General features: G+C 44.5%; 1 protein-coding gene across 5 annotated transcripts in view; it reads right to left on the bottom strand.

Moving 5' to 3' along the window:
• The window catches only part of MSRA (methionine sulfoxide reductase A), a 388,589-nt gene extending 378,215 nt beyond the window's left edge, over positions 1-10,374 (bottom strand). For all 5 annotated transcript variants that reach the window (XR_008618287.1, XR_008618289.1, XR_008618288.1 and 2 more), the window contains exon 1: positions 9,928-10,374. Coding sequence is in view for 2 of the 5 variants with exons in the window: in XM_055087349.1 (XP_054943324.1) it covers positions 9,928-10,063 (136 nt within the window). In the remaining 3 variants the exon portion in view is untranslated. The remainder of the gene's footprint in view (positions 1-9,927) is intronic.
• Between the last annotated feature and the right edge of the window lie 1,825 nt (positions 10,375-12,199).

Below are 12,199 nucleotides of genomic sequence, written 5' to 3'. Positions count from 1 at the left end.
TAGGCCCATGAGCCATGGCCGCTGAGCCTGTGCATCCGGAGCCTGTGCTCCGCAAAGGGAGAGGCCACAACAGTGAGAGGCCCGCATACCGAAAAAAAAAAAAAAAAAAAAGACACATTGGAATGAAAGTGTAAAACAGGGCCTCAAAGCCCTAGCTCCACCTCCAGTTCTAAGAGCAATCTATGCTGAAACAGTCCCCAAAAAGGCAGCATGGAAGGGGAAGAACTGAGATTAGCCTTGAAAGGCCCAGGAAGATTGAGATGGGCTGTGAGGAAAAAAGCAAGCTTCCCAGAGGAAGGTAGTAAGAGTAGGAGTCAGCCTCAGCAGTGCAAGCAGAGATAGGAACACTGAGATTAGCAGCAAGTCAAAGAATGCTTCTAACCCCAGGATGAAGAAAGTCATCACCCAGATCACACCGTTACCGCTATTTTCTTAGCAGTGACAGAAATGTGAGGTTTGAACAGGTGCCTGGTAGTGGCGCTCAGGACAGACTGGGAAGACTGAAAGCAGTGAACAAGGCAAGTGTGAAGGTTAGCTTTCTGTGACAAGTTGACTGGGCTAAAGGACGCCCAGATAGCTGGTAAAACATTATTTCCGTGTGTATGGTGAAGGCGCTTCCAGAAGAGATTAGCATTTGAGTTGGTATACTGAGTAAAGAAGATGATCCCACCAATATGGGGGGGGGGGGGCTCATTCAATCCAATCGGATTAGAACTAAAAGGTGGAAGCAGGGTGAATTCACTCTCTCTGTCTGAGCTGGAATAACCATCTTCTTCTCTCAGGCTTTAGGGCTCAGACTGGAACTTCCACCATTGGCTCCCCTGCTTCTCAGCTTTCAGGGTTGGACTGAATTACATCACCAGTTCTCCTGGGCCTCCAGCTTGTAGACAGCAGATCTTGGACTTTTCAGCCTCCATAATCATGTGCTCCAGTCCCTCATACTATATATATATTGTTGTTTCTCTGGAAAACCCTAATACAGAAGGCAAGGAACAATCAAGACTTACTGGAAGAGGACCAGTTTAAATACAGAGGCAAGGATCAGAGATGAATGTGGCTAAGGTTTGGGGGAGAGCAGTGCCACGACAGAAGTGGGGAAATTAAAATATGTATCCAGTGTTTTGAAGGGAAAATGGTAAGTTTGGTCTTAGAACTGAGTTTGGGGTTATGGCAGGACATACATATCCTCTAAGAATTTGGAAATGGGAAGCGGAACTTTTGCAAGATGAGATCTAGCTTTCAGGAGCCATGCACAGATGTGAGTGGTTGGTAAGAAGCCAGCCAGCCAGGAGAAGACGGTACAGAGAGCAAAGCAGTAAAAGGCAGGCAACGACAGGGGTGATGCCAGCAAATGCCAATTCCACTTATTCAAAGACAAGGCAGATGTTAGACTCTCCCAACCTCTCACCGTCTCTTAGCTTAAAAGCTGGTGAGGAGATAGACACAAGTTAAAATGACTGAACTACCCCACGATGACAAACCCACGGCCTACTAGAAATCTGACGTAACCAAAGGTCTGGGCAGCACGGAGAAAACTCAGCTCTGCGCAGCCGAGCCTGGGCTGATGCTCTCAACTCCAGGAAGGAAGAAGTGACAGCTGAGGAGGCTGCCATCACGTACCAAGGGTGGACTGATGCTCCATTCTTCAAATATGGCCCACTCCTTATCACATACATTTCCATTTGGCTGTCAAAATGCTAGCTAGGTAACACAGTTTTCTGGAATAATAGGAGAAACTATTAACATGGAAACCAGCAAACAGTGGCAACCCCAGCCCCCAGGCTCCCACCCTCCTGTCTTCTTCAATGTGCTATTCTCCTCTCCATTACTCAGCCCGTGTCCAGTGCTTTCATCATAAGCATTCTTGCCAGAGACAACGTTGCCTGATGCATTTTTGCCACAAACATTTCCACTGGGTTAACTAATTGGACGTAAGGCAATTTTGCCCTGAAAGATAAAATAATGAAAAATAAAAGAGGGACATTAAAAAGGATGTAATAAAACATGAGAAGCGTAGATTCATGGCAATACTGCCCAAATAACTGATTTTACTTTGTGGGTTGTACCTGAAAACTCGCCTTCCAAGTCTTTCTTTCATTGCGTTCTATACTTTATTCTTGCTTGTTGATTCATTTCCTTGTTCAGCATCAGACAAATTTTCACTAAAATGTCTTCCTTCATTAAGAAAGGTATCAGTTTCCAAACACTAGGATGCGTATTTGTAACTGAGCTCTGGGTTGCCTTGTGAAAGCCTCTACTCTGTTGTGTGTTCTTAGCATGTTGTCACATGTCCGTTGATAGACATTCCAAAGTTCTATGGGAAACGTGGGTTCAACTCTGCACCTCTGAGGTCCTCAGCCTCTTCCTCCTCCAATGCAGTGTGTTTCAAACGAAAAAACCTACTCTTGGGGCAAATCACTGTCATCTGTCAGCTCAGTAAAGCCATCAATAAGTCACTAAGTGGAAGAAATGCTAACGCATTTCAACCAGTTAAAACCAAACTGTCAAACCAAAAATTGTCAACCAGTTATTTTATCTTTCACAGCAAAACTGCCAATTAGTTCTGCAGCAAAAAATGCTTGCAGCAAAGATGTCTACAGCTAAGATGCTTATGGAGAAAGTACCTAGAACCCATTCAAACAGCTATTGACTATCTATTCTGTATCATAACACAGGTATGTCTTTGAGGGGCCTGCCCATCAAAGAGATCACAACATAATATGCTACAGTCATTCAGCAAATATTTATTGTCAACCTACTGTGTTCCAGACACAAAGAATAAGACAAAATCCTGCCCTGAAGTAGTTTGTACTCTAATGCTACTATTTCATAAAACATTAGATATTCTGATGCTCTCAGACAAACTGCAGATTTACGAGGGAAGAAAGATGAAAGAATAGGATGTAGTAGTTCCACAACTTTTCTTCCTCACATTGACACCCTGAAACCATCTTCCGCAGAATTCAGTCTTTCGTACAGTGCCAGAGTTCGAGATCTGGGCTGGCAGAGGATGGCAGGGGCTACAGCCAGCTGCTGTAGTATGAGAAGGGGCCTGGTCATCTGCCAAGGCAGCAGGGGTGATGGCTCCCAGGCCACTGGGGTCTGCGCAGGGGCCAGACCAAGCTCGGCAAAGAGGTCTTCACTCTGGTCCTTGCTGAGGGCCTGGAGGCTGCTGGATCTCTTGGGACCCATGTCACAGGCTGAGTCTCCTCACCCAGCTGTCGTCACTCTCCTCCCTCCCCAGCTGATACAGGGGCTCGCTGTGTCCCCTGAACCAGAGGGGAGCAGGCCGGGGCCCCCCAAGGGCTGTGCTGAGCATGACACCCTTTTCCCCACCGCTGCTGCAGGTCCCTAGCACGTCCCTGCTCAGAGATTTGAAGACAAGGGGCTTCCTGTCATTCATCCTGGCCAGTTGAAAAGTTTACCACTGGTCACAAGAGTGATTGAGAGGGAATTCTGAAATCAGCTCAAATCCACCACCGCTAGCGGAAAGAAAAATTCAGAATATGTACCCCATGGATAAAACATATTATGTTTCTGCCAGCTTCTCTGTGTCACCATTGGTCACACGATGGTCACATTAAAAAAACACCTTTTTGGTCTTTGTTTTCAGGCATTAACCACACTCTCCCCCAATATCCACAAAACATTACTGAGTGTCTGATGCAGGCAGGCAGTACGCTTTGTGAAGTGCTACAGACTACAGGATAAAATAAGTATCAAACATGGTCCAGCCCCTCCCTTTAAGGAGTGAAACATGGCCCCCCACTCTGGACAGACATCCTTCTGGGGAGCTCACACTCATATGGGGAGATAATGTGATCAAACACAAGTCTGTGTGCCCGACGCACGGTGCGGCCAAACAATACCAAACGTCAGAGTTTGGAGCGGAGAAAGGTTTACTGCAGGGCCGCGCAAGGAGACAGGCGGCCCATGCTTCAGAAACCCCGAACTCCCGGAACGCTTTCAGCAAAGCCCTTTTATAGGAAAGGTGAGGGAGGCGCGTGGTTAGCTGTTGCAAACTTCTTGGTGCCAGATCCTTTGTTCCTGAGGTTGGGTCACGTCAGGTCACGACGTTCCTGGAAACCTTCACCAAAACAAATGTTATTCTCTGTCCTGACAAGAGAGGGCAAGGTCCCAAGGCTCAACTTCAGCCCTCCGAGGTCCAGGCCCTGGCTGAGAGGAGGGGGGTCCCTACGCCGGCCGGTTACCCTGCCCAGGAGCGTTCGCCCAGCACCCAGTCTGGGTCCTGCCAGTGCCCAGGCCGGGCTAAGGAGGCAGATCTCAGCTGGCGTCGCCCTCAGGGCCAGGTCCCCAGACCCTGCCCAGCCTTCATCACTGAGCAGGCGAGGCGCCCAGGATCCAGCCGACCCTCAGGCCTTGCATTTAAACTGGAGAGAATCATTTGTATAGGATCAATGTAATACCTCTTGTAGCAAATACCCATCAGGTGAATTCCCAGCTCTCGACAACTGCCCTTCTTTGAGAATAGCCCAACCACAGAGGTGGACCTGAAGTAATGCTGTGTAATGTCCTTGCTACTTAACCCTGACCTCTGGCCACCTCCTAGGGGTAGACAACTGATCTCAGCTGGACCAATTTTTGAAACTTGAACAGAGAGGCTGAAGCTGGCTGAAGCTGTTACCTTGATGGCAGTGTCCGTATACTCTAGTTGCTGAGGCCTCCGTGGACTGCCACCCATGCAGACAGCCACCCCCGTTAGGTGGCAGAGGTGAGGACGGGGGAGAGGTTCGCTGCTGCCTCAAGGCCTGGGCCCGGCCAGCAGGCAGCCGGGGCAAGGGCTCTGGGGCTCTGCGGGACATAGCCCTCAGCCTGTCCCCGAGCCCCCAGCTCACCCGCCAGCCCCGAGGCTGGAGGGCGTGGAGGGCTCCGGGGAAACGGTCACGGCTGGCCTCTCACTGCACTCTCTGCCTTGAAGACCACTGTCAGGCTGACTGTTGGCGGAGTAGGCCCTCTAACTGATGCGCTGAAGGTCTCGCGATAACGGCTGCACACCCGCCCCGCCCCTACTACAATAAGACAGAGATTTAATAACTTGGGTAGCAAAAAAGCACCTCAGTAGCAATGCAAGATCTGATAGAAGGAGTCATAAAATAGTTCAAAATTATTTGTCTAGTAGAGAAGAAAGGGATTGCTTAGGTTGGTAAGGGATGGGTTTATAGGAGAAATGGAATTCAAGCAGGGCAAGTTTTGAGGAAGAGCAGGATAAGGATATACGGAAAACACAATATTTTAACCAAGCAGGCATTTAATAAACATTTATCGAATGACTAAATGAAACGATTAGAAAGTTGAACCCACTTGGGTAAAATCACATGAACGTTTCCAGAAGCCAAACACTGAAACACATGCTAGCCAGAAGATGGGGTTCTATAGGGGCATAGTTAGAAAAAAGGCTGGGAAGGTTAGGGTCAGATGGTGGGAGATATGGAATACCCTTATCCCAGGGACTTCAGGGAAGTACTGAGGATTCTGAAACAGAGGGTAAAGTAAAGAGCTTTAGACAGGATGCAAAGAGGAGAGATAATAGCTCTGTGTCCTACAATTTAGAAGTTAATCACACACTGGTGAAAATTTTTCTAAAAGGAAATTTGTTTTCTATGATTTTCTTTTAAAACTCTATGTACATCACTCAAAATAAAAGAAACACACATAATACCTTCTACATAATAGTGGAAGGAATTTGTCCCCAAGGATCTTTTCTTTGTATAAATGATGCCACCACAATTGACACTTCAATAAAAATGAATATTTATGAAATGTAAAATGATTTGGATTAACTTATTCCAATTTCACCCTCTAAATTTAGATTTTTAAATCATGCCAAAATGTGGATTTTGATTACAAAAGCAAGTTGGGGAAGAAAAACAGAACTTGACATGAAAAAGAGAGCAAAATTTAAAAAGGAAAAAATAGAACTTGAAATAGGGGTGAAAAAAAGATGACAGAAAGGTGGTCAATTAGACTAAAAACAGCAGAAAGAGACCATCTTCAAAGTGGAGTTACTTAATTCAATAATGCAGTCACATTATAAGAACCAAAAGTTTAAAAAAAGTACGGAATCAAGTCTCCCAGCTGTGTCTCCCCTCCACCATCAGCTCACTGCATCGCCCTCTCCGTGGCCATTACTTTCTTATCTATCCTTCCAAAGTTTCTTTGTGCATAAATATTATTATTTTCTTCCCTGTTCACACAAAAGTTAACATATAACACTGTTCTGACCTTGCATTTTTCACCTAACACTATATCTTGGCAATCTCTCCATACCCATTCATATAAATATTCCATGTTCTATTTTACAGCTGCATATTTCATTGTGAGGATGAACCATAATTTATTTAACTAGCCCGTCTTGATGGGCGTTTGGGTTGTTTCCAATCTGTGACTACTGCAAGAAAAGCTGCAGTGAATAACCTGGTACAGTCATCATTTGGCACGAATGCAAGTATATCTGTAGGATAAATTCCCAGAAATTGAATTCCTGGGTCAAAAGGTATACACATTTAAATTTTTGACAGATATGGCCAAATTGCCTTCCATAAGCGTTGAGCCAATTTACATTCTTGCCAGCTATGTACAAGAGTGTCTTCTTCCTTAAGGATTTACCAACAAAGTGTATCATCAAATTTCTGGATTTTTGCCAGTCTTAAGAATGAAAAATGGTACTTGCATTCTCCTCATTATGAATGAAGCTGAGCATCTTTTTATATGTTTAAGAGCCAATTATACTTCCTTTTCTGTAAACTGCTCATAACCTTTGTCTATTTTTCTAATGGATGTTGGTGTTTTCTTATTATCTTCTAGAAGTTTCTTATATATTAGGGAGATTAGTCCTTCACCTACGATATGAGTTTCAGATATTTACCCCAGTTTGTCTTTTGAATTTGCTTGCGGTAATTTTTGCCTGCAGAGGATTTTTATTTTGTTGTGATCTAATTTATCAGTTGTTTAAGTCTTCTGATTTTCAAGTCATGGTTAGAAAGGCCTTCCTTTCTAAAGGAATTCTCCCTTGCTCATCCTTAAATTATTTCATTTTTTACATTTAACTAAATGAAAAAACAGTACATATAGTAGTTAAGATCACAAACCCTAGAGGCAAACTGCCTATATGCATATCCCAGATCCACTACTTACTAGCTATATGACCTTGTATAAGTCACCTAAACTCTATAGGCCTCAGTTTTCACACCTACAAGTGGGGATAATAACAGTTACCACCTCCTCAGGTTGTTGTGAAGATTAAACGTATTAGGAAATGTAAATCAATTACTACAGGGTCCGGCATATAGTAAACATTCAATAAGAGTGTGCTATTATCAACATATATCTTTTGGAACTTATCCTGGTTTAAGATGTGAAGTACAGATCCAACTTTGGTGGGGTTTTTTTTGGTTTTTTGCTTGTTTGTTTTCCATACGGCTACTCAGTTGTCCCATAACCATTTATTGAATATTCCATCTTTTCCCCACTGATTTGAGATGTCACCTGTATCATATGCTACATTCTCATACGTATTTAAGAATTTCTGATCTTTCTATCGACCTATCTATTCATGGACCAGTCCCACACTGTTTAAATTATTAAGCTTCACTTTTACTATGTGCAAGGGCTAGTTGTCCCTCTTTGTTCTTCTTTTACAGTTACCATTAACTATTCCTGCTTATTTTTCCATATGAATTTTTTAAATTAGTGCATCCTGTTCTAGAACAAAATTAAAATATCATTAGTATTTTTCTTGAAACCATGTTACCTTTATAAATTAACTAAGGGTAGGGTGCAAATAACAACAGACATAGACAGAGGTAATATAGAAAGGTGAAAAGCTGTTAAACAGATTGGAGGTTGGAGTAGAGATGAATTTAACTTTCAAAACAATAATATTAAGTCCCTAAGCTTCTATCTTACAGCCACTGAAAACCCACCAAAGAGGTAACACTGCCCATTTCTTGGGCCAATCAGAACCTTCGGCAACCTGTCAAGGCAGCAGTACCAGGGGTAGAGATAGGAAAGGCCACAATCTAAAATTTAAGTACTTGCGGGGGTGGAAGTTACAACAGCTGAACAAAAAGGACATGTGCCTTATAGGCTTGGCCCTACACCAAAAAAAACAGTTCACTGGTCCAGATATAGCAATGTATGCATGGCTATATAAAAAGGCAGAAGAGCCTGGACAAGAACCACGTCCTGAGGTTTTGCAGTCAGAGTTATTAGATGGATAGAAAAAGAAATCGTTGGCTTATTTCTGTCATGTTAATCTTTTACCAAAAGTGTCATTTATATACTAAAGAATTGAGTGGGAAGACTTCGGTTAAGATAAAGGAGAACTAAATTGTGGTCAGATTTAACCTTGAACCAGTTTGGAAATCTGATCAGGAGTTTTTGGTTTGTTTGTTTTTAGATGTCTAGGAGGGCATACCACAGACACTGTAGTGTGTAAAGAGGAAGTTTCATACAAGCTGGGAAAGGTCAGCATTGAGAAGTATTGCCTTTAAATATCCATTTATGAATCCTGGTTTGTTAAAAGAGAATTCTCTTTCAAGATAAAGTTTAGATAATGGGGTTATGTAATTTAGAGACAGAGTTAAAGATAATCTGGATTTTTTTTTTTTTCGAAACTCATTCTCTGAATTTGAGTCAAAAATAAAATAAGCTTTTTAAGGCTATCAATGAGTTGGGAGTGAAGTGATGTGGGACATAGGAAATAGAACTGCTAATGTAGGTGAATGAGAAACAGGTCACACAGCATCAGTTCCCAAACTGCCTCAAATCCAAAGACCTCTACCTTCTCCATTCTCATACTGAGTATTGTGTATGATACACAGACCCTCAGAACGACCTCCTCCTATATATACTCAACAATTCTTTAAGGAAAAGAAAGATGGAAGAATCCCTAGAAAACTGTAAATGCAGGATTTATCTTGGCATCGAGCCATATGTAAAAGATTAATCACCGCTTAATCCTCCAACACCTCTAAGGCAGCGGTTTACAAACTACCAAGTGCATTAGTATCACCGGAAGGGCGTATTTAAAAGATATCACTGGGACTACACTTTTGAGAAGCAATGCACCAAGGTAATACTTCTCAAAAAGTATGGTCCTCAGGTTGGTGGACACGTGCTATCTGCGACCTTCTAAGGGGCTGAGACAGAAATTAGAGTTAAGCTTTCGAAACTTTTAGAGCAGTTTCTAGCATTTCACATTTTTATTATATTTTATTTCATTTTTCTAGCTTATTATATTTTATATATTTTTTATTATATTCTCCAGGAAGTATTGGTATGAGATTGGAAAATTATTTTTAAGTTTGGGAAGCACAGCTCTTCTGCATGGCTGACACACACAGGCAAACCCGGGCGCACAGGGCCAGGGGCAGCTCCTGCCAACTGGGGGAAACAGGGCAGTCCTGGAAGATAATGGTAGCCTGAGGATAATTCCTACAACCAGAACAGTGAAGTGAGAAACAATTTCAAAACTGCAGTATTCATCGTTCTGTACCATTCGATTACTTCCAGTGACAACACAACGCCGCAGCACCGCTGCAAGTGGCCAGCATCCCAGCGGCCGGTGCCAAAAAGAAAGGGGATGCACACCGTGGGAAAGGGCGAAAATTGGGTCAGTGCTTTTCCCGCCCGAAGTTTGAAGCCGCCGGGGTATTTGCACTGTAGGTGAAATATACCACCGTAGTAGGTCCAGTCAACGCGTTTCGCGTTGTTTTAGCTGGTGAGAACCCAAACAAAGAAAGAGTAGCTACTCCTGGCCCCCTCCCCTGCCAGCTCCTTCCGCGCCTGCGCAGAACCCCGGCTGCCGACCCTCCCGAGGCTGGCCCCCGGCTCCCTTCCGGCAGCCAGAGGATGCGCGTGCGTAGCGGCGACGACCGCGCCCTCGGTGTGTGCCAGCGTACATACCCGCTACGGCGATCGCCTCCTTCCGGCCCGGCAGGGCCGCCTGGGGGCTGACGATGTTGGAGGCGGAGTTACCCATTCTCCGGACGGAGAAGAGGCTCTGGAAGAACTGGCGGGCCGTCCTGGTGGCGGCGAGCATGGGCGGGTGGCTGGCCTAGGGGTCGCCGGGCGGACCGGCGCGGTCGGGAGCCGAGGCGCCGCTGCGGAGTGGGAGGCTGGCGCGGGGCGGCGGGAGCCGGGTGCACTGGCCGGCGGGCGGGTCAGCGGGGGCACGTACGCGGCGGGCTGTGCTGCCCCCGCCCCGGAATCAAGTGATTACCTCAGCCTCGGGCCCGGCGGGCCGGGACCGAGGGCGTGTTCTCGCCCTGGCGTGGGGCCGGGTCCGAGGAGGCACCTGCGAGTTTTCCTTGCTCCCCTTCGGTGCAGAGTTCCCGGGCAGAAGACAAGTGTACTAATGGCGGTACAAAGTACGTGAAGCGGCAGGGGCCAAAAAAATAATTGCCCGGCTTTTGACTTTAAAGTTCGTTCGCATTTCTCAACCTCCTTAACAATTGGTCGGTGGGCCCAGTAAGCTGTACGACTACCTACCTTACAAACTAGTAACTATATCTGTTTCCACTGGAGCCATTGTGGTGATAAATTATCATAAAGATGATTATCCAAAGTGAAAACTAAGCACAATTTTCAAAAAGTTAAGAATAGGAAGGATAATTCAATATAATGTTTTATATGCACACACACATAGAAATAATATACTGATAAACACAAGGGGCAAAAATGGGAGCAAGGCACTGATACCCCATTAACGCAGTTCAGGTGAACTTAAGGGTTCTATTGGATCATTCTTGGCTCTCAAATCATGGGACGTAACATTTGCTCCTGTGACAGATTTTCAACCCCAAAAATAAGGTGGGTGGAGGCAGATGAGTGACTTGGGAGTTGCATATGTGAAATTTTGGTTTTACACGAATGTTCTGCCAAAGTGGGCGGATAGTCTCATGAAGGAAGGAACTTCAGATTAGCACCCAGAGAAATGAGAAGGCTTTGAGCCAACCTCCCCGGTGGAATTAGTTACCTCTCTATCTTGTTTAGTTACCTCTTTGTGTTCATGTGGTCTGGACTGTAACCTGAGGACAGGAGGATTAGACCTACTGTATTGTAGGATATGGCCAGACGGGTAACATTAAAACCTCCGTCAAAGTGTTTGTTTTGTAATACGGGCTCTGTCTGTGTAGTGTGCCTCGGTTTTTACTTCCGATTTATTTGGTTTTGCCAGGAGATTATATGAAGTAGGTTCTACAGGCCTTTTCTGAAAGCTTTACAAGGTGTCCCTTCTCGGTCGTAAGATTGTTCTTCTGTCAAAGGAAATAGTCTGTGTTTTCTTTTTCTATGTTTTGTGGTTGATTTAGGAAATTAAGAACAAGAATTTGGGGACTTCCACAACAGTCCAGTGGTTAAGACTCTGCGCTTCCACTTCAGTAGGTGCCGGTTCCATCCCTGGTCCAGGAACTAATATCCCACGTGACACACACACACACACACACACACACACACACACACACACACCGAAGAATTTTTCATGTCAAGGAGAAGTACTTACATAATGTTAAGAAACCACAACAAAGCTACAGTATGTATATGTGTAGTATGTAGTACACGTATAATAATGCATACACCTCCCCTTGCACACCCACTGAAGAAAGACTAGAAAAAAATTGAAAAAATGTTTGCACTTTTGTTGTTGTTCATGGGAATGGTTGACTGGTTTTCACTTTCTTTAAACTTCTGGTTTGAAATGGTACATATTGTTACAGTGTTCTCAAGTATTCCCATGGCTGTGTTACTTTTTTTTTTTTAACATCTTTATTGGAGTATCATTGCTTTACAATGGTGTGTTAGTTTCTGCTTTATAACAAAGTGAATCAGCTATATGTATACATATGTTCCCATATCTCTTTCCTCTTGCGTCTCCCTCCCTCCCACCCTCTCTATCCCACCCCTCTAGGTGGGATCAGCACCGAGCTGATCTCCCTGTGCTATGCAGCTGCTTCCCACTAGCTATCTATTTTACGTTTGGTAGTGTATATATGTCCATGCCACTCTCTCACTTTGTCACAGCCTACCCTTCCCCCTCCCCACATCCTCAAGTACATTCTCTAATAGGTCTGTGTCTCCATTCCCGTCTTACCCCTAGGTTCTTCGTGACCGTTTTTTTTTTTCTTAGATTCCATATATATGTGTTAGCATACGGTATTTGTTTTTCACTTTCTGACTT

Source organism: Physeter macrocephalus, chromosome 9 (genome assembly GCF_002837175.3).
Source record: "Physeter macrocephalus isolate SW-GA chromosome 9, ASM283717v5, whole genome shotgun sequence".
Taxonomy (NCBI): Eukaryota; Metazoa; Chordata; class Mammalia; order Artiodactyla; family Physeteridae; genus Physeter; species Physeter macrocephalus.
Note: the sequence above shows the minus strand (reverse complement) of the source record. Positions and strands in the feature narration are given on the sequence as shown.